This window comes from Mauremys mutica, chromosome 5, assembly GCF_020497125.1.
Source record: "Mauremys mutica isolate MM-2020 ecotype Southern chromosome 5, ASM2049712v1, whole genome shotgun sequence".
NCBI lineage: Eukaryota > Metazoa > Chordata > Testudines > Geoemydidae > Mauremys > Mauremys mutica.
In genome coordinates, this window is record NC_059076.1 from 145,113,864 (window position 1) to 145,133,966 (window position 20,103).

At 52.3% G+C, this 20,103-nt stretch overlaps 1 protein-coding gene and 1 long non-coding RNA gene across 3 annotated transcripts in view; one reads left to right on the forward strand and one right to left on the reverse strand.

Moving 5' to 3' along the window:
* Positions 1–20,103, forward strand: part of LOC123371055 (C-type lectin domain family 4 member F-like) — a 52,276-nt gene that overhangs the window by 30,119 nt on the left and 2,054 nt on the right. The window contains exons 1-4 of one of the 2 annotated variants that reach the window (XM_045018199.1): positions 12,677–12,824; positions 16,643–16,759; positions 19,151–19,291; positions 19,633–19,784. In XM_045018199.1, coding sequence (XP_044874134.1) covers positions 12,764–12,824; positions 16,643–16,759; positions 19,151–19,291; positions 19,633–19,784 — 471 coding nt within the window. In that variant the 5' untranslated portion in view covers positions 12,677–12,763. Of the gene's footprint in view, positions 1–12,676; positions 12,825–16,642; positions 16,760–17,904; positions 18,013–19,150; positions 19,292–19,632; positions 19,785–20,103 lie in introns of those variants that run through there. The other variant, XM_045018197.1, reaches the window with a different exon arrangement.
* The window catches only part of LOC123371059, a 136,145-nt gene that overhangs the window by 8,101 nt on the left and 107,941 nt on the right, over positions 1–20,103 (reverse strand). The gene's annotated exons all lie outside the window — the stretch shown is intronic.

The window sequence follows — 20,103 nt, forward strand, 5'->3', positions numbered from 1 at the left end:
TTATATAAATCCATGGTACGCCCACATCTCGAATACTGTGTACAGATGTGGTCTCCTCACCTCAAAAAAGATATTCTAGCACTAGAAAAGGTTCAGAAAAGAGCAACTAAAATGATTAGGGGTTTAGAGAGGGTCCCATATGAGGAAAGATTAAAGAGGCTAGGACTCTTCAGTTTGGAAAAGAGGAGACTAAGGGGGGACATGATAGAGGTATATAAAATCATGAGTGATGTTGAGAAAGTGGATAAGGAAAAGTTATTTACTTATTCCCATAATACAAGAACTAGGGGTCACCAAATGAAATTAATAGGCAGCAGGTTTAAAACAAATAAAAGGAAGTTCTTCTTCACGCAGCGCACAGTCAACTTGTGGAACTCCTTACCTGAGGAGGTTGTGAAGGCTAGGACTATAACAATGTTTAAAAGGGGACTGGATAAATTCATGGTGGCTAAGTCCATAAATGGCTATTAGCCAGGATGGGTAAGAATGGTGTCCCTAGCCTCTGTTCGTCAGAGGATGGAGATGGATGGCAGGAGAGAGATCACTTGATCATTGCCTGTTAGGTTCACTCCCTCAGGGGCACCTGGCATTGGCCACTGTCGGTAGACAGATACTGGGCTAGATGGACCTTTGGTCTGACCCGGTACGGCCTTTCTTATGTTCTTATGTTCTTATGTCCTGTTTCTAGCAACTTGCTAAGTACCTCACAGTAGGGGTCCTTCTGACAAAGCCTGTTAGAAAAACCTTACACCTCTTCCCTAGCTGTTTTTTCAAGCAGCCAGAAAGAAAAAGAAAAAAAAGAAAAGAAGAAGAAGAAAAAAGTCTTTTTCTAACAAAGTCTGTTAGAAAACCTATTACCTCCAACTTAGCCTAGCTGGAAAACTCCTTCTAACAATACCTTGTTAGAAGCTGAATACTTCTCCCCCCCCCCACTTCTCAGGCTGCCTCCCTGCTCTAGAGGGAAAGAATAGCTCTCAATGGCTTCTGGTTCTTAATACATCCCACCGCTGCCATCATGTCATAGGTCTTCTCCCCCACTTGGAGCTGTTGGGTTCCAAGATGGGGACCTGCATGGACTCCTCTAAACTAAAATCCTAGTTTAGATTTGGTTTTCGCTGCCACCAATTACGTTTAAAGTGGATAACACACTGCCTGTCCCCCAAGCTTCCCCTGGGGAACCCAGATTCAAACCCCTTGAATCTCACCAGAGAGAGAGAGAAACAGCCAGTTCCCCTCCCCCCCTTCCCTCTCTCCAACCTGCTCCGGAGAGATTACACACCGAGTCAAATCCTTGACTCAACACAAAGAGGGACTCACCTCCCCCTCCCCTTCCCTAGTCCTTGGGAAAAATACCTTGATTCAAACTCCTTGAATCAAACAAAGAGGGAGTCACTATCCCCCCGCCCTTCCCCTGAAAATCCAAACAAGGGAAAAAATCAATCAAGTTTTAAAAAGAAAAGATTTTATTAAAGAAAGAAAAAAAAGTACACTCTCTCTGTATTACCAGGATGCAAAAATACAGGGTCTAACTTATAAAAACTGGAGAGACTTCCCCCTCCCTCCTCCTCAGAATAATCAGTAACAGCAACAGAAATAAAGAATTTCCTTCAGCAAACACACAATTGCAAATATAGAAAGCAACTCAAAAGACTAATCCGCCTTTTTAACTAATACTCACTATACTGGATAGTAGGAAATACTCCAGGAGAACGTGGAGACATGTCTGGCCTCTCTTAAATCCAAAGAGAGCACACACAATTCAACAAAGAACACAGACAAAGGCTTCCCTCCACAGAGATTTGAAATTATCCTGTCCCTTGATTGGTCCTCTGGTCAGGTGTTTCTCAGGTTACTGAGCTTGTTAACCCTTTACAGGTAAAAGAGACTTTAACCCTTAACTATCTGTTTATGACAGCTGCATTGACGTTACCCAGCTGGGCTTTCAGCATCTGGACTCCTGCCTGCACTTCACCCAATAGCTGCAGAGCTAGAAGAAAGTCACAGCGACGTCAGTGGAGATGCAGAACACTTGATTATCAGCACGTATGGTAGAGCAGCACCTGCCGGCCCCTGTGTGTCAGGCGCTGTACGGACAGGAGGGGACAGTCCCTGCTCTCAACAGCTCACAGTCAAAATAGACGCGAGGTGAGAGAAATAAAGGATGATTTTACCGATGGGGAACTGAGGTGCAGGGAGAGGTGCCGAGAATTTGAAACCAAGGTACCTGAATCCCAGCCCAGCTCCCTAGCCACACAGCCATGCTTAGCCTTAAACCACAGCCCACAGCCAACCCAGGGCACAAGGAGATGAGCAGTGCCGCCTCTCCCCCGTTCCCTCCTGCCTCTGGAACTCCGAGTGGGTCACCTGCAGCCTGCAGACAAACTGGGGCTACAGGAATGTCCCTGGGCCTGAGCCATGGCACCAGGATCCAGGCCTGGATTTGGAACCCGCCAGCGTTCAGGCCTGGTCAGTACCAGGGTGTCAGTTCAGGCCCATCTCCTGTTCGTGTGCTGCATATAAATCTCAGCCACAGATCGGCTTTTACACTCCGTCACTTGCCAGAGGGTTAATAATGTTTCCTCGGCCCAGTGCCAGCTGGACGGCTGGAGGGGGCTCTGATCCCGTCAGTGTGATTCTGGTTGTGTGAGATACGCCCAGAGCCCCAGAGAGTGAAAGTTCAAGACCCAGATTGTGATCTCACCCCGCAGGGACTGGGGCTGCCTATGGGTCTGTGCAGCACTCAGCCCACCGTGGCTGCTGCTGTATTAAACACAGATCATCCCTATTCACAACAACAGAACCTGGTTTGCCTTTAGCACATTTCCAGTATCACCCACGATGTCTGTCTGGGGAGCGGAGGGAAAGGGTCCAGAGGGACCTAGACAAATTGGATGATTGGGCCAAAAGAAACCTGATGAGGTTCAACAAGGACAAGTGCAGAGTCCTGCACTTAGGAAGGAAGAATCCCATGCACTGCTATAGGCTGGGGACTGTCTGGCTAAGCAGCAGTTCTGCAGAAAAGGACCTGGGGTTACAGTGGAGGAGAAGCTGGATATGAGTCAGCAGTGTGCCCTTGCTGCCAAGAAGGCTAACGGCATTTTGGGCTGTATAAGTAGGAGCATTGCAAGCAGATCTGGGGAAGTGATTATTCCCCTCTATTCAGCACTGGTGAGGCCACACCTGGAGTATTGCGTCCAGTTTTGGGGCTCCCACTACAAAAAGGATGTGGACAAATTGGAGAGAGTTCAGCAGAGGGCAATGGAAATGATCAGGGGGCTGGAGCACATGACTTACGAGGAGAGGATGACGGAACTGGGCTTATTTAGTCTGCAGAAGAGAAGAATGAGGGGGGATTTAATAGAAACCTTCAACTACCTGAAGGGGTGTTCCAAAGAGGATGGATCTAGACTGTTCTCAGTGGTGGAAGGAGACAGAACAAGGAGCAATGGTCTCAAGTTGCAGAGGGGGATTAGTCCTGCTTTGAACAGGGGGTTGGACTAGATATCTCCTGAGCTTCCTTCCAACCCTGATATTCTATGAGTCTATATGATGAAACAAAAGCAGGGCCAGTAACCTGAGTGAATTTAAATTTCCTGTATGAAGAGTGTGATTCAAATACTAACTGGCCACACACCAAGTCGTGCTGAGAGCTGATGGACTCGCACTAAGCTGGCTTTGCTCATTTCTATCCAGGAAGTCCTGCGGCCTGCTCGGCACCGATCCTGCAATGTCCATGCTGCACACACATCTGACTACTTGGGCTGTTAGGCTCGGTCCCAGCTGCAGTGTAGACACACCCTTAGCCTCTCGGTGCCTCAGTTCCCATCTGTACAATGGGCTCCGTCTCCCAGGGGTGTTGTGAGGATAAACACATCAGAGAGTGCCAGGGGCTCAGAGACTGCGGTGATGGGGACCGGAGAAGTCCCCGTGCTAGAGAAGGCAGAAAGCGCACACCTTGCTCCCCCACTTACTGTCCAGCTCCTTTGAGGTGTCCAAGCTGGTGTTGGGCTGCAGAGAGGCTCTGATTGTATGAACCGCTTTGTCCACGTCTCGTAGCCTTTTCTGTCCCTGGAAATCTAGGAATCACATGTTCATGGGATCAGAGCACTTCATTAGCAGAGAAAGAGAACAGACTCTCGGCGGGTGGGGAATGATTTGCTCTCTAATCTATGAGAGATTTTTACCATCTGTGCAACATGAACACCAGAATCAGGAAAATCCCCCCCCCAGGAGCCTCACTGACATTTAGCCTCACGTCCGCATTGGGCAGGGGGAACCCCAGAATATTCCCTGGAACCCCCACCCTGCGAGTGCACATGACACTGTTCCTTTGGGGGGTGCAGCCCGCGTCCTTGGCACGCCCAGCCAGGTCCATGGGCCGTGCAGAGAGGTGTGGCAGAGCCAGCGGCTCACCATTTCGCTAGCCCTCTCCATCCCCTGTGGGGTAACTGCAACCACAGACACACCTCAAGAGAGCAGCCGTGTGCTCCCCAAACACTGGCCCTTGCATGATTTCCCCTCCCCAGCTGCAAGCCCATGGTAGGACCAGACATAATCTGGCCCTAAGTATCTATAGAAACAATCCAAGAACCTCCAAATCTCCCCAGCTCAGCAAGGTGGATGTTGTTGTCTGACCTGGTGGGGAACCACCACCTGAATGGATGCTGCGGAGAGCCTGGATCCCCACCCCCTCCCCCTTCCATTAATAGAAACATTACATCCGTTTTGCTTGTGTTTAGAAACAAGAACCTGGAATTGAACATTGCGCTTGGGTGGAACTTACACATGACGGTCACTGCAATGAGGGAGGTGCCCAGAGCCACGATCAGAACAACAGGCCGGGCACAGAGGATGTCTGAGGTCTTGCGAGATGGCGCAGCTGGTGTCTCAGGAGGTTTCGCTTGTGGGGAAAAAGAGGAATATTTCCATGGGAGCTGAAGCCCAGATCCCTTTCCGCAGGACTCCTTCCTAGGCAGTCATTTCCCATTTGGAGGACTTTGCATTCATATTTATTGAATTTCATTCTATTTACTTCAGACCATTTCTCCAGTTTGTCCAGATCATTTTGAATTTTAATCCTATCCTCCAAAGCACTTGCAACCCCTCCCAGCTTGGTATTGTCTGCAAACTTTATAAGTGTCCTCTCTATGCCATTATCTAAATCACTGATGAAGATATTGAACAGAATCACATCCGATGAACTGAGAACTGACCCCACGTCTTCCCATAAACTGACTCAGCTCTTGAAAAGTTCCCGCATGCGTTTGGTTTGTTTGCATAAGCTGGTGGGGTTCGGGTCTCAGTGTGAGATGGGAGTGCAGCTTGCACACTCCTCCCAGGAGGAACGAAAGATGAAGACCAGACCAAACCCCTCCTGTCCACTGCACGTGCTGCTGCTCCCTCCTGGGCTTAAGTTTTCCAAGAGCCGGGCTGAGCTGTGGGTCTGTTTTCCCAGGCCAGCCAGTGCCAAGAATTGGGAGTCCAAGAAAACAAGGCAAGTTGGCATAATGGAGTCAGCATGTGTTGTCCTTACCTGGAGGCTGGAGAGGTGCTTTTCCAATATTCACATTCATATAAATATTTTTGTCCGCCATTCTCTGTCCTTCCCTGTGAGCTGAACGCTTGATAAATGGTTTCCTTTAAGCAGCCGTTTCACAAAGGCTGGTTAACACATTTGAATATGCCCAGATATGGAAATGGACAGCAAACTCTGTAATTGGGAAGGTGAAAAGCCTCAGGCCACAGAGTTTAAGGCTGGACTTGCGTGTAGCCTTTGAATTAAATACAAGAGAGAGAAGCCATGCTGCGTGCTAGGCAAATACCATGGGCCCATATTCACTTTAATATTAATAATCTTATAAAAAAGGGACATTTCCCTGCTAGGGCACTGATCTGTCCCATGTCAACAATGACCAAACGTTGTTCCCATCTGAGAGCTCAGTGGTGTCCTACGTGTATTGAGTTGGTGGCTCTCGGTCCCACTTCTAGGGGACAGGTGTCCACATCACAATGGAACCATCACCGCAATTAATATTATTTGTCACCTTGTTGGCAGTTCCCATGGAAAGTCAACGCTCTCCACTGGCTGTTACAGTCTCTTTGCCCTGTAGGTTGTCTGGGAACATTAGCAGGGAGTAGGGTTGTTGTCTGTGTCTCTCTGCTGTACAACGGGACCCCTTTGTGTTTGCAGCCCAAATTTCCACTGGCCTTTTTTTTTTCCTTGGCACACTGGCACATTGCTAACTCGTGTCTAACTTGCTACCTTCCTGGGCTCTTTGGATTCACTGCCTAGTGGGTTCCTGCAGCCCATGGACTGTGGCTTGGATTATTATTCCCCAAATGGACTAATTTCATTTTCCACAAAAGAACCTTGGCCTGTTGTTTTCTACCCAGGTTTCAGAGATTTTTAAGGCCAGAAAGGACTGTTCTGATGGTCCAGTCTGACTTCCTGCACAGCGCAGGCCAGAGATCTTCCCCACGCGATTCCTCCAGCCAGCCCAGGACGTCTGGTTCAGCTACAGCAGATCTGTTAGAAGGAGCCATCCACTCTGGATTTAAGGCTCCAAGTGCTGGAGAATCCACCACCTCTCTAGGTAAGATGTTCTAATGGGCAGTTGCCCTTGTTTAAACCTTGATGCTGTATTTCTCATCTGAATCTATCTAGCTACATTTTCCATTTCCACTGGGCACCTCCATAACCCTTCCCGGACACAGGGTATTCCTCCGTGTGCTCCTTAAAATCTTGATGGTATCTCAGCTACTGAGAGAGTTTGTAGTCGAGCTGTGCAGTAAAAGCAGCTAACTACAAATGGGATGGGGCTCACTGGGGTTTCATCTTCGTTCTCTCTTTAGAGTGGTTGGGCAGTTGGTGTCCTGCTGCTGGTGCTTATGCCATTGCTCATAACTGTCTCCCTGTGACTTTGTGGTATTAGTTTTATCCATGTGTTTGTTGCTTCCTGTCCTACACTTACATTGTCAGCTAGTTTGGGAAAGGACCATTGTTCTGTTCGTACAGCACCCCGCACAATGGGGCTCTGAGTCTTGACTGGTGACCTCTAGACACTCGTGCAACACACTCACAATACGAGCTGTTCCCTTTTGCAAGTTAAAAGCTGATTCCTTTTCTAACTGGCAGTGCTACAAACTGCGCTTGGGAATCTGAGAATCAGCTGAATTCTTTGTCAATGTGTCTCCATGACCAGCAATACCAGTTCTGCAATCAGAATTTAGCTGGCAAATCTGCTAACACTGCATTACTCAGTAGTGAAGCGAAACGTTTTTTTCGTTCCTATTAAAAATGTTCCTGAAGACAAAGGTCTTTCTCTACATTTTTCCTCATTTTTTTGTGACAAAACCCCTAAAAACTGAAATCATAGAATCATAGACTTTAAGGTCAGAAGGGACCATTATGATCATCTAGTCTGACCTCCTGCACAACACAGGCCACAGAATCTCACCCACCCACTCCTGTATCAAACCTGTGTCTGAGCCATTAAAGTCCTCAAATCATGGTTTATTTTTAGTTGATGGCAACTGAATATTTGTAGTTTGGTTTTGTTTTCAGATTTTTTTCAACGAAAACCCAAATTGATTTGGTCAAAAAATCAAACTATCCCTGCGGAACTCTGTGTTGACAGAAAAGCCTGTTTTCATTGGGGAAAAAAAGTGTTGATCAAAAGATGTTGACCACCTGTAGTCAGTAGAGAATCCGGCGAACTCTCCCCCAGCTTCATTGGGCCCAGCAACAAACACCACATTTGTGTCAGTAACAGGACAAAAATGTTGTGACTCTTGGCAAAAGTATATTTCACACAAGACAATTTATCTGACAAATCTCACTTCCCGTTCTATGCACGGGGTGTTTGCAAACAGCTCATGGCTTTCTCAAGTGCTCTGTGCTGCAGTCACAAGAGTGGGGTTTATTCTCTCTCTCTATTTTACTGCTAATCTTTCAGGTGACATGGCACCATCAGAAAGGATCGAGTGGTGCAAAAGCTACCTCTGTAGCCATTAATCCTGTCTTCACTGCCGTGGCCCTTCCATTCCCCATCTGTTCCGCCATCTGTCATGCTCACTTGGTGTGTCAGGCACAACGCATCCCTGATTTGGGGTCTCTACTAGTCAATTATACATTGTGATAATGAATTAAATACAGGTAACCCTTCTGCCCCTCTGAGTTGGCAGCAACAAGGGCTGGGTTCAGTATGCAGGGGTTCCGTTTCAATAACACAATGCAAAACCGGCTCAAGCCCCCACCCAGTGACCTGGGACAATTACATACCACCACCCCGGGTGCCTCTAGGAGGCAATACTTCCCCACTCGCAAGCACGGAGTCTGAGTGTCACAAAATCCTTTTAATAAAGGAGGGAAACAATGTGGCATCACGTTGGAGAAACACCACAAACAGGATTATAACACAAGCCATAAGCAACAAAAACCCACCTCCAAGTACGTTTGGCAATATCCTTTCCCCCTTAGGGTCTTAAGTCCAATCACCCCAAAGTCCAACAACCCGAAAGTCTCTGTCTCTGGTCAGTGCCACCCCAGAGTTCAAAAGTTTATCTGCAGAGTTTCCCCCCCCCCCCCCGCCGGGGTGGAAATGGGGGGGGCCCCACACACACAGGGTGTTAAGGGGGCACCTTACGTGGGCCAGGGCCAACTGCTCCGCCTCTCCGTGGAGTTCTGCTGCAGCCTTCCCCACGACCAGCTCCACTCCACCAGCTGTGCCGCTCCTCCAGCCGACCCGTGAGCCGCTCCAGCCGCCCCCCGCAAACCGCTCCGTTCGCTGCTCCGTGGGCTGCTGCAACATGCTGCAAACTGCTTCGCTCTGCCAGCCACTTAGCGATAGATCTTCAGGCTCCCCCACTAGTTAACACAGCACTCAGTGATCTCAGCTCAGTAAGCTTAGCTCTTTTAGTGATTTCAGCACTTAGTGATTTCAGCTTGTAGTAGGGGAGCCCTAGCGCTGGTGCACCATTGGCCCAATGTGAATTCAGGTCAGCAGCCTCTAGATGGACTCCTAAAGGATTCAAAATTAGCTCTGCTCTTTAACAGTGGAGAGAGGGGGAAGTGCAATTGGTGTCCCAGGCCCTCAAAAGGGGCCCATACCATCAGGTACACACACCAGTCCCCAACCTCTCTCCCTTCACTAGGTTTTGGCACCCATGTCCCTCGTCTAGCAAGTGCTACTTAATGGATAGTGAGACATCTCTGTCCTAACGCAGTCTCATAGTTCCTCATTCACATAATCTGGGTGACAACACTTTATTCCTCCTGCCCCAATAATCAAAGAAATTGGGGGTCCCAGAGCTGTCAAAATAACCATCCCAGGCTGCCGTGGGCTAAATTAGGTGGGGTGGGCGTGCCAGTGCAAATACCTGCAATTCCTTTCCACACTCCACATAATTCACCACCAGATGTCAGGGTAGAGCTCATCCTGACTCTGCTTACATATGATTCTCTGAGTTAACGTCCCTCTTCTGCAGTGACGACCAGGCCTTAAGGGTTGGCTCCTGGCCCTCACTCAGGTAGCTCCAGCCAGGCCTTTCCCTCTGGCTGGTGTGGGGGAAGGTGCTCTCAGGATCCCCTCTGGATCCTGCACTAGTCTCTTTCTGCCCTTTACCCGTCTATCAGGGCACCAGCTCTCTGAGTGAGGGAGCGCTACCAGCCCCTTGCAAGACTCTGGGCCTCACCCACCAGCCCCCTAAGTCTTTCTCAGCCTCTTGTCTCACCTCTGTGATACAGCAGGCGCCATTTTACAAGCAGCCCTCCCCCTACCCCAGGCTACCATCACGTGATGTCTGATCCAGCCAGCGTCCCAAACCCATCACTGGGGTGGGGGCTAACTGAACACTGATGGGGCTGAGCCCAAATCCCCTAAAAGGGGCAGCCCGCCCCTGACACCACTCACCTGGTAGGTGAGGGGGAAGCCGCTGTCAGGAGTCAGGCCGTGCTGGACCAGTGGTGATGCTGCAGCAGGGCATAGAGATGCAATAGGCTGGGGGAGGCGGAGGCAGAATTATGTGTAACTGTGACACCCCCTTTCCCTGCCCCTCAGCACAACTCCCTGCTGAAGCGCAGGCCTGAGCTCTGTCTTTTCAGGACTTCAAAAAAGAAAAGTTTTGCACAGAATTGAAACTCAGAGCTACGGTACCAGCCCCTGCCTGTAGGGGTTAACGACAGCTGCCAGTCAGCTCAGAGAGTCCCAGACAATTTCTTAGTGAGCGAACGTTTAACACACACACAGCCCCTCGCAGACAGTATGCGGGACACTTTTCAGTCCCGTCAGCAGCGCGGTTCGGCAGTAAATCTGTGGGGTTCCTTACAGAGACTCCCGGTGCTGTTGCTGTTGCATGTATTTCAGTGCAAGGTAACAACACAACACTCACTTGTGGTGTTTGGGGCACACCTTCCGAGCATTCCCCTCTGACCTCACACTGATCATGCCCCAGTCTCTGTGTGTGTGGGGGGGGGCACCAAATGTATGTGTCCCCCCTCTGGACTCTCCGGGGCCTGAGGAGAATGGCGGCCTCTCCGTCCCCACCCAGCACCTCAGAATCTCCTCAGCAAACACCAGCCCAAAGCCCCGTCCGGCCAGCAGCAATTCCCATGTAGCGCCCCCGCTCCACCTGGTCACCTTCTTTAATGCCAGTTGGCTTACAGGAGTTGATGGACAGGTCTGGGTTCTTCTGGATCCTGCCACCCCCGCAGCAGGGTGAATCTTCTCTAGTTTTCCCTAGGAATTTATTTGGCGGTGCCTCAGCCGCCTCGCTCCTTCCTGGCAGGGTCACCAGGGCAGCTTGGGCGGAAAATTCTTACCACAGGGGAAGACCCACTTACTTGCCAGATCGTTGGGAGACTCCCAAGAAATAACACAAACACATACAATGCATTCAACACAGTAATTGTATTAAACAGGAGACAAACATACCATAACAGGGTAAAACACTGCTAATACCCGTGACTTTCCCCAGTCACGGGACCTGATGTATGAAATGTAAGATCACTGTCCCGTCGGTACCGTACTTTGTTGGGGCCTTTGATGACGTATGACCACAAGATCGTCTCTGCAGTGGTTTAGCCGTGTGGCTGACTGGGTTCAGTACAACCCAAAGGACTCACAAGTGGGAGGAGGTGGTAAGTCCTTCCACAGGTTTAATAAACAGCAGGTTATAAAATCCCCAAACCATCACTCCCTGGCTTGAGGACACAGTTCAGGGAGTAGGGTGTCCCCAAAACAAATTCCCTGGTGCCCTCACAAACTCCATGAATGATCCTCAGGGTCAGAGCTCACTCTGGACCCCTCGGTCACTGCAGAGGGGCTGGTCTCTGCTGGCTGGGATCCTCCTCAGGCAGGAGTCAGGCTGCATCGGTCCCAGGATTTCCCCTCCCCACAAAGGGGTGCAGGGCTCAAGGTGCAGGTTACACAACTACACTAACATCCAAACTGTCGTCTCCTAGCCCAGCGTCCAGACACACCCCCAGCAGGCAGCAGCCCTGGACTAGCAGCCAGAGCAGAGCTGAGCATGTGGGGACTGGTCTCACCTAGGGAGCTGGAGGGCGAACTCAGCCTGGCTGGGGAAGTTTCCCAGCAAAACTCAACAAACTGGGAGTGATCAGTGGAGAGGAAAAAGCCAGCAAGGCTGCTTGTCCTTCCTGGAAACCTCCTGTACGGCCCCAGAGATGGCGACCGAGGCCGTGTCTACGCTACAAAGTCATGTCGGCGTTCAGCCACCAACGTTTGTGTATCGCTGGGCATGTGCTCACTTGGCTGCTTGTACCAGTGCTGCTCGTACTCACCAGGATGCTTGTGTAACACGCTAACCTTTGATTCCACACGTGCCCCCTCTCATCCCATGTTACCGCCGGAGCAGTGAGCAGGGTCTGTCTCTTTGGACAGCAGAACTCCCACCCGTGGATGGTCACACATAGGAAAAAGATGCAGATTTGGACAGTTGTGGATGCCCATAGGATAGGGCCGGCCTTCGGGGCGGGCGATGTGGGTGACTGACCTGGGCGCCAAGGTCGGGGGGGGAGGGGACGTGGTCCGGAGGCAAGGAGCAGGACACAGGCCTGGCCCCACACTGCCCCCAGCCTGCCCCTCACCGTGCTTCAGCGGGATGATGCTAGAGGCCCCACAACACAAGTGGGCCAGGACACAGAGCAGGATGCCATGGCTTGGGCAGAGCTGGGGGTATCCCAGGAGGGGAGAGGGCCCAGGCTTCCCCAGGCCCAACCCCTCCGCTGCACGACCTCCGACAGCCAATCGCACGCGCCGCGCACGGGGATGATGCCTTTACGCTCTCACCAGAGCCCCACCCGCAAGAGGGGGCCATGAAAGGCTGGGCCCAGGGGGCTGGAACAATGTGAATAGTGGGGTGCTGAGAGCCACTGAACCGAACTGTAACCCTGCATGTGATGGAAACTGCCTCCAGCCAGGCGGTGCGGCAGCCCCCCTAGATCCAGCACCTATGGCCAGGCACTGCCGACAGAGCGCTGTCATCCGCTTCCCTCACGCCTCCTTCCCTCATCCACCCATCTCTCCCCTCCATGCCCTCCCCCTCCGCCTCCCTCTCCCATCCAACCATCTCTTATCTCCAGACCTCCCACTACCCCTCCTTTCCTCATCCAACCACCAGGCATCACTTCCCATTTCTATTTCTGGACCAAGGCTGCTGTCAGAGGGAGGCTCTAACCCAGCAGGCTGCTGAAAGGACCCACAGGCCAGTGATCCGGGGCTCGGCTCAGCGCGAAGGCAGGACAATGGCCAGGGACAATATCTATGAGAACATGCCGATGACGGAAGCTGCTCCCCAGCCCAAAGGTAAGCACAAGAGGCTGCACCGGACCCTGGACTCCTGCTGGCCTCTCCTTGGCTTTGTGGTCTCTGCAGAGCGTCCTGGGCAGCGATCGCTTGCTCCACTGACCAGGTCCCCAGAGCTCAGCCTTGTGCTGGCCAGACAGCACCACGGGCAGTGGGCGAGGGTGCTCGGTCAGTGCTTCCCAGTGCGTTCTCTCCCCTGCCAGTCCCCAGCGGGAGAAGGGCACAGGGGAGAGATGGGAGTCCCTGCCCAGCATCCCAGCCTCCTGCCGGGCAGCGCAGTGCCATGGGCTGGCCATAAAAGCCAGCCAGGCTCCCCCTCCCCAGCTCACTGCCACCGTCAGCCTCTCCCAGGAGGAGATCACCAGGGTCGAATCCTCACAGCCCCCATCTCTGGGGACCAGCTCCCTCTCCTCCCCCCATTTCACAGTGACACCTCCTTTCCTTACCCTCTGCCCCTTCCCTGCCCGAGCACACGCGTGTGACCGTGAGCAGGGGCAGGGAGATGTAGCTGTGTTAGCAGAGAAGGGTTTTCCCCAGGGCTCGGGGATGGGGAGGGAACCTGTTCCTCCAAGGACAAGGAGCAAATGGAGCTGGAAGTGCTGAGATAAGGACCAGGCTGTTTTTCTAAAGCTCCCAGCACAAGGGGCCCCTCTCAGGGCTTTGGCTGGGTGACTGGGCAACGAAATGGCAAATGAAATTGAATGTTGATTAATGCAAAGTAACGCACGTTGGAAAACATAATCCCAACTGTACTTATAACACGATGGTGTCTAAATTAGCTGTTTCCACTCAAGAGAGGGATCTTGGAGTCATTGTGGACAGTTCTCTGAAAACATCCACTCAATGTGCAGCGGCTTCAAAAAAGCGAACAGAATGTTCGGGATCATTAAGAAAGGGACAGAAAATATCCTATTGCCTCTATATAAATCCATGGTACACCCACATCTTGAATACTGCGTGCAGATGTGGTTGCCCCATCTCAAAACAGATATATTGGAATTGGAAAAGGTTCAGAAAAGGGATTAGGGGTATGGAACGGCTGCCATATGAGGAGAGATTAATAAAACTGAGACTTTTCAGCTTGGAAAAGAGAAGACTAAGGGGAGATCTGACTGAGATCTATAAAATCATGACTGGGGTGGAGAAAGTAAATAAGGAAGTGTTATTTACTCCTTCTCATAACACAAGAACTAGGGGTCACGAAGTGAAGGTTTAAGACAAACAAACAAAACAAACAAAAGGAAGTATTTCTTCACAAAATGCACCGTTATCCTGTGGAACTCCTTGCCAGGGGATATTGTGAAGGCCAGAACCATAACAGAGTTCCTAGATAAGTTCATGGCCCATCATTGGCTATTAGCCAGGATGGGCAGGGATGGTGTCCCTAGCCTCTTTGCCTGAAGAAGGGAATGGGCAACTGGGGACGGATTCCCTGTTCTGTTCATTCCCTCTGGGGCACCTGGCACTGGCCACTGTCAGCAGTCAGGATCCTGGGCTAGATGGTCCTTTGGTCTGACCCAGTCTGGCCGTTCTTATGTTTTTATGTTTCGTTGTGCAGGTGTCAGCTGGACAAGGTCCTGCTCCGGGGGTTGTTTATCCCCTTTGGTTTCAGTGCAATCCAGATGCCGTGTGGCAGCTGTTCTGGAATTGAACACATGAAAGACACCCAGGAAGGGTCAGGAGACAGGCAGGGAGACGGGGCTGACGGAAGTGGAGGGTGCGGGTGAGGATGTGAGGTTCAGTGGGCAGCTGCAGCTACGCACCGAGCTCAGCTAGGCTCTCTGCAGCGACAAAGGAAAAGCTGGATATGAGTCAGCAGTGTGCCCTGGTTGCCAGGAAGGCTAACGGCATTTTGGGCTTTATAAGTAGGGGCATTGCCAGCAGATCGAGGGACATGGTCATTCCCCTCTATTCGGCATTGGTGAGGCCTCATCTGGAGCACTGTGTCCAGTTTTGGGCCCCACACTACAAGAAGGATGTGGAAATATTGGAAAGAGTCCCTCGGAGGGCAACAAAAATGACTAGGGGGCTGGAGCACATGACTTATGAGGAGACGCTGAGGGAGCTGGGATTGTTTAGTCTGCAGAAGAGAAGAGTGAGGGGGGATTTGATAGCTGCTTTCAACTCCCTGAAAGGGGGTTCCAAAGAGAACGGTGTTATGGAATCCAGGGCGATGCTCTGGAACTGCTCCCCACAAAGCCAGGCAGGACTTTGGGGAGCCTCCTCTCCCATGGAGCAGACTGTCTGCAGGGCAAGAAGCTCACATGCCTTCACCTCCTGGGTCTCTTCTGGGAGCATGTAGCATATGCCCCTTTGTGCGCTTCCCACGCGAGTCTGCCCAGGCAGGTGTGAGGAAGTGGGAATGTTCTTGCTGCGTTCTGTGAATGCTGAGAGGGGACTATTGACCTGGGAAGGGTGCAGGGGAGTTGTGCTGCAGCTTTCTAAGGGCCTGCACCATGGCTGGGCTTTTTTTTTTGAGGCCGCGTAGTTCTGCTTTTGGGGCAACCGTTTTTTGCAGTTCCCCTTCATCACAGGTGGACCTAGAATGTTCTCAGTGGTGGCAGATGGCAGAACAAGGAGCAATGGTCTCAAGTTGCAGTGGAGGAGGTTTAGGTTGGATATTAGGAAACCCTATTTCACTAGTAGGGTGGTGCAGCACTGGAATGGGTTACCTAGGGAGGTGGTGGAATCTCCTTCCTTAGAGGTTTTTAAGGCCCGGCTTGACAAAGCCCTGGCTGGGATGATTTAGTTGGGGATTGGCCCTGCTTTGAGCAGGGGGTTGGACTAGATACCTCCTGAGGTCCCTTCCAACCCTGATATTCTGTGATTCTATGAAAACATAAGGAAAAATGTAGTGTGCGCTCAGTGACAGAGAAGCTCCTCCCAGAATCTGTTTCAGGAAAGGCTGAGAACTGTAAACTCAGTACATTAGTGAGAAGCAGCTTCACCCTTTGGTTAGCGTGACAGAAGCCACTTCTGCAATGTAAGGGGATTATCTGGGCATCTGAGTGTTGTCTGCTGGTTGCAGGAACCATACCCCATGGGGGAGCGGTGCGAGCTAATGGCTGAGGCCCAGATCAGACAGGGAGGGGGTGCGGCAGGCTGAGACTTTCAGGTAGAGGAGAATCTGACAGTCTTGCGTCTCCAAGCAGCTGCCGTTCACCTTGGGGAGACCAAATCCAGAGCACACCGAGCACACTTACTTCTGTCCACACTTAGATCCTGGCTCGAATGCAGCTCTAGTCTTCTCCCTTTAATGTGCAGGGGAGACACAGTCTTCTGGCTTTGCCCTGTGATTCGCCCCTTGGCTGCCTTGCAGGGGGGAGCCTAGCATCCTGGGGATGGGTTATCAGACAGGGATGCTTTAGAAAGGCCCTTCTGAGCACACTGCTGCTGTCAGCCCCACTTTTCTCCTGCACAGAATCATTTCCCCCTCATTTCACTGCCTCGTTGAGTTCATATTTCATAAGTTGTTTCAGGTTCCTTTTCTCACTTAGAAATACTCCTTTGGGCCTGGACTTCATAAGCCTTAAACTTCCCTCTCAAGAAATGCTTAGGCAGGGGGGAAATCCTGCTCCGAGATCTCTCTCACAGGACGCCTGCCTGGCACTAGAGTCACTCCTGATTTAGGGAGGGTCGCTTTTCACATTCGAGTTCAGGTCGGTTCTGACCTTATTTGGCCTCTTTCCGCTGTTGCCGTTAACCACAGTCGGGGACTAGGAGGCTGAGCAGGTATTGGATTTAAGGGGTAGAGTGTCCTCAGTCAGTGGCTGTTGAGCTGTAACTTTCCATGGATACGTTTCTTCTTCTCCTTCAAGGAAACCCTCCCCAGACATCAGTTCCTTGGCGGCACAGGGCGCGGGGCATCGTCACTGCTGTCCTTCTCCTCCTGGGTCTGGCCCTGGCCACGTCCCTCCTTGCTGTGACGCTTCTATGTAAGTTCAACTGCAGCTCCAAGCCCAACGTTTGCCAACTTCCATACAGGCCAGCTGGCTCGACTTGGGGGGGGGGAACATATTTCAGCAGAATATCGACCACGTTTCCAGTCTGTCCCTCCAAATAAATCTCCTGGTCCAGGAAGTTCGAATGGAGCTGTAAGATCTTACCCTGCTGGTTTGATACTGGCACAAACTTTCTAAGTCTAATGATGGTCCAGCACTGGCACAGGTCACCTGGGGAGGCTGTGGAACCCCCATCACGGGAGGTTTTTAAGGACAGGTTAGACAACCACCTGTCAGGGATGGGCTGGGTGAACTTCATCCTGCCTGAGCATCACCTCAGGACTTCAGATCACATGTGGCAGCCCCACATGCTCAACCTGCGCCCTGAGGGTCACGCTGGGTCCGTTCCTGACCACATATCACCAGCGCGAGCCTCAGCCCCAGGCATCCTCATGGCACCATTGAAATGCCCTACGGAGAGAGCGGACGGCCCAGTGGTTCGGACACTTGTCTGGGGCTCAGACTGCTGGGTTTAATTCCCTGCTCTGCCAAAGAGTCCCTGTCCTGGAGCCAGCGAACAGCTGAAAGCAGGGAGCTGGAGTGGAGAGCTCTTGGAGGAGAGCGGAGACAAGCCCCTGTTCCTTAGGGGCAGTGAGTGGCAAAGATGACTGGTGCCTCCCCGTGCTGAAGGGCCACAATCTAAAGGGGAGGACACGTGACTGCCCCACGTGTCTCCTCTGCCCAGCGACCCCCGTGCCCAGCCCAGGGCCACCATGCACTCCCTGCCCTGCCAGAGTTACCTGCGGGGGGCTCTGTCCTTCTCCCGCCGCGCCTCCCCCCAGCACATTTGGCCAGTCTCCCTGGCAGCTGGGCCCGGGCGATGAGCAGGAGGGAGCCGGGTCTCATGCGGCTGAAGCCGGCCGCTCCAGGTCACTGCTCTGTGACATACACCAGGACAGAGCCCTGAATGGGGCCTTGGCTGTGCCGGTGTCCCTCCTCGGGAGGGAAGCTGTCCAAGATTAAAATAAAAGACGTCGTAGAGAACAGCCTCGCGCTCGGAGCATGTTCCTTCTCTGCGCGTGGCTGGTCTCCAGCTGCAGTTTGGTTCGGTCGCTGACCTGCAGACGTGTGATTTCTAGATCTCCGGGCACAGAGCAAGCTGCAAGCGGTTGAAGAAGCGGTGCAGAAGCTCCAAGTCTCTCTGCAGCCTGACGACGTCTCGGACGCGTCAGCAAAGGGATCGGACAGTAAGTCGCAGGACGAGGGTCTTAGGCATCAGGGTCAGTTGCCTTCCCTTGGCCTGGAAGCTGAGCACTCTCCGGCCTACAGGGATGGTGGGTGCCTGGCATCCTCCTGCTCCCCTCCATAGACTTCCCTGCCAGTTGGTCCCGTCCCCCATCTAACGAGCTGCTGCTCTGCACCATCCTCTGCCAGCGGAGGCTCTGTTCCCAGGGACGGGTGGCTGCTCCAGGCTCCCTCCTAGCTCCCTTCCTGGCAGTGGCAGGCTGGCTGCATCTGCCCCATGCTCCTGCGCAGGATGCCTCGTGGTCACCATCTTCCGTCCTTTCACTGTTGCTCCCTTCGCTCCATAGTTTTCACCTTGGCCCCTGTATTGTCAGGGTTGCATTGGCGGGAAAGACAGATGCAGCTCATGAGACACACAGGGCCGAATTCAGACCCTGGTGTAAGCAGGACGTCAGTGGAGCTGCACTCGTGGGTCTCCATTTGCCCCCCAGTCCCTGAGCCCTCCCTGTGCAGCTCCAACAATTTGGGTACCTGCCACAGTCCCATTGCTGGAGGCAGAGCGCCCCCTTGTGGCCACGTCTCACAACTGTCTGTCTGTCGGGCACAGGGCTGCACATACAAACCCGTCCATGGATCAGGTTATTCAGCGTCCAGTCAGAAAATGGGACTAAACTAAACCCTGGCACAGAACTCGCCTGAACGCTGGGCTGTTCAAAATCCCGGCCTGGAGCCCCGGGCCAGGGCTCGGGGCCATGGATGTTCTTGCAGCCCCAGCTCTGCCCCATGCTGCAGGGGACCCACTCACAGCTCACAAGGGGGGAGTGATTGAGAGGAGGTGGCTGGGGAGATTGCGGGGACAGGGCTAGAATTCAGGAGAGCTGGGGTCAATTCCCAGCTCTGCTGCAAACTTCCTGTGTGATCTTGGGCACCTCTCCCTGCACCTCAGTTCCCCAGCAGGAAAATCATCCTTTATTTCTCCCACCTCGCGTCTATTTTGACTGTGAGCTGTTGAGAGCAGGGACTGTCCCCTCCTGTCCGTACAGCGCCTGGCACACAGGGGCCTGCAGGTGCTGCTCTACTGCACTTGCTAATAATCAAGTGTTCTGCATCTCCACTGACGTCGCGGTGACTTTCTTCTAGGTCTGCAGCTATTGGATGAAGCGCAGGCAGGAGTCCAGAAGCTGAAAGCCCAGCTGGGTAACGTCAGTGCATCGTATGCAGAAATCCAGATCCGGCTGGACAATGTCAGTGCAGCGCGAGCAGCAGTGCAAGGTCGCTACAGTAAGTACTAGCTGCAGTGCTGGCTGGTGCCATTTCTGCTGGTGCTGAGGATGAACGGAGGATTTCAGGCTCCCAGGCTGACAACGCAGCGACTTTCTCCAGTCCCGAGTTCTCTTCCATTGAAAATCACCGGTGGCTGCACCTGGGCCTACACCGTGGTGATCGGTGTGGCGTTAAATTACACCCTAGGCCTCGTTAGCCTAATGGGAGCACCCACTCAGAAGTTCCCTGGCCTTGGGGCAGCTGAAGGGCAAGGGAAATGCAGCACTAGAATATCTGGGCTCCCTGCGTGTGTCCCTGTGACGTTAGCCCGGGCGTCTCACCTCAGTCTCTGCTCCTAGGTGACGTGCTGAGAAAGCTCTTCAGGGGCTGGAGGTTTTACGGTGGGAACCTCTATTACTTTTCACACGAAATGAAGTCATGGGACGAGGCCGAGCAGTTCTGTGTGTCTCAGGACTCGCACCTGACCTCTGTCTCCTCCCAGGCAGAACAGGTGAGCACAGGAAGCTCCTAGGGGCTTGGATAATGGGTCAGTGCCTTGTTTCATACCAGAAAGAGGTGGAAGGTGGCAGCTGAGGTTGCAAATCTGTGATGTGTCTTGTGGCAAATTATCCCACAAGGGATGCGAAGCCTTGGTACCTGACTCAAGGGTTTCACTCATCAGTTTAAAAGCAGAGATGCGGCAGAGGAACAGAGTCAGGAGTGGACTTCCCAGAGTCTGGGGTGCCGGGGGAGGGGGATTTGGGGTCAGGCTCATTTCTGATTTTCCCTAGTTCCCATGTAGCATTTCCTGCAAACCCAATGACCTTTCC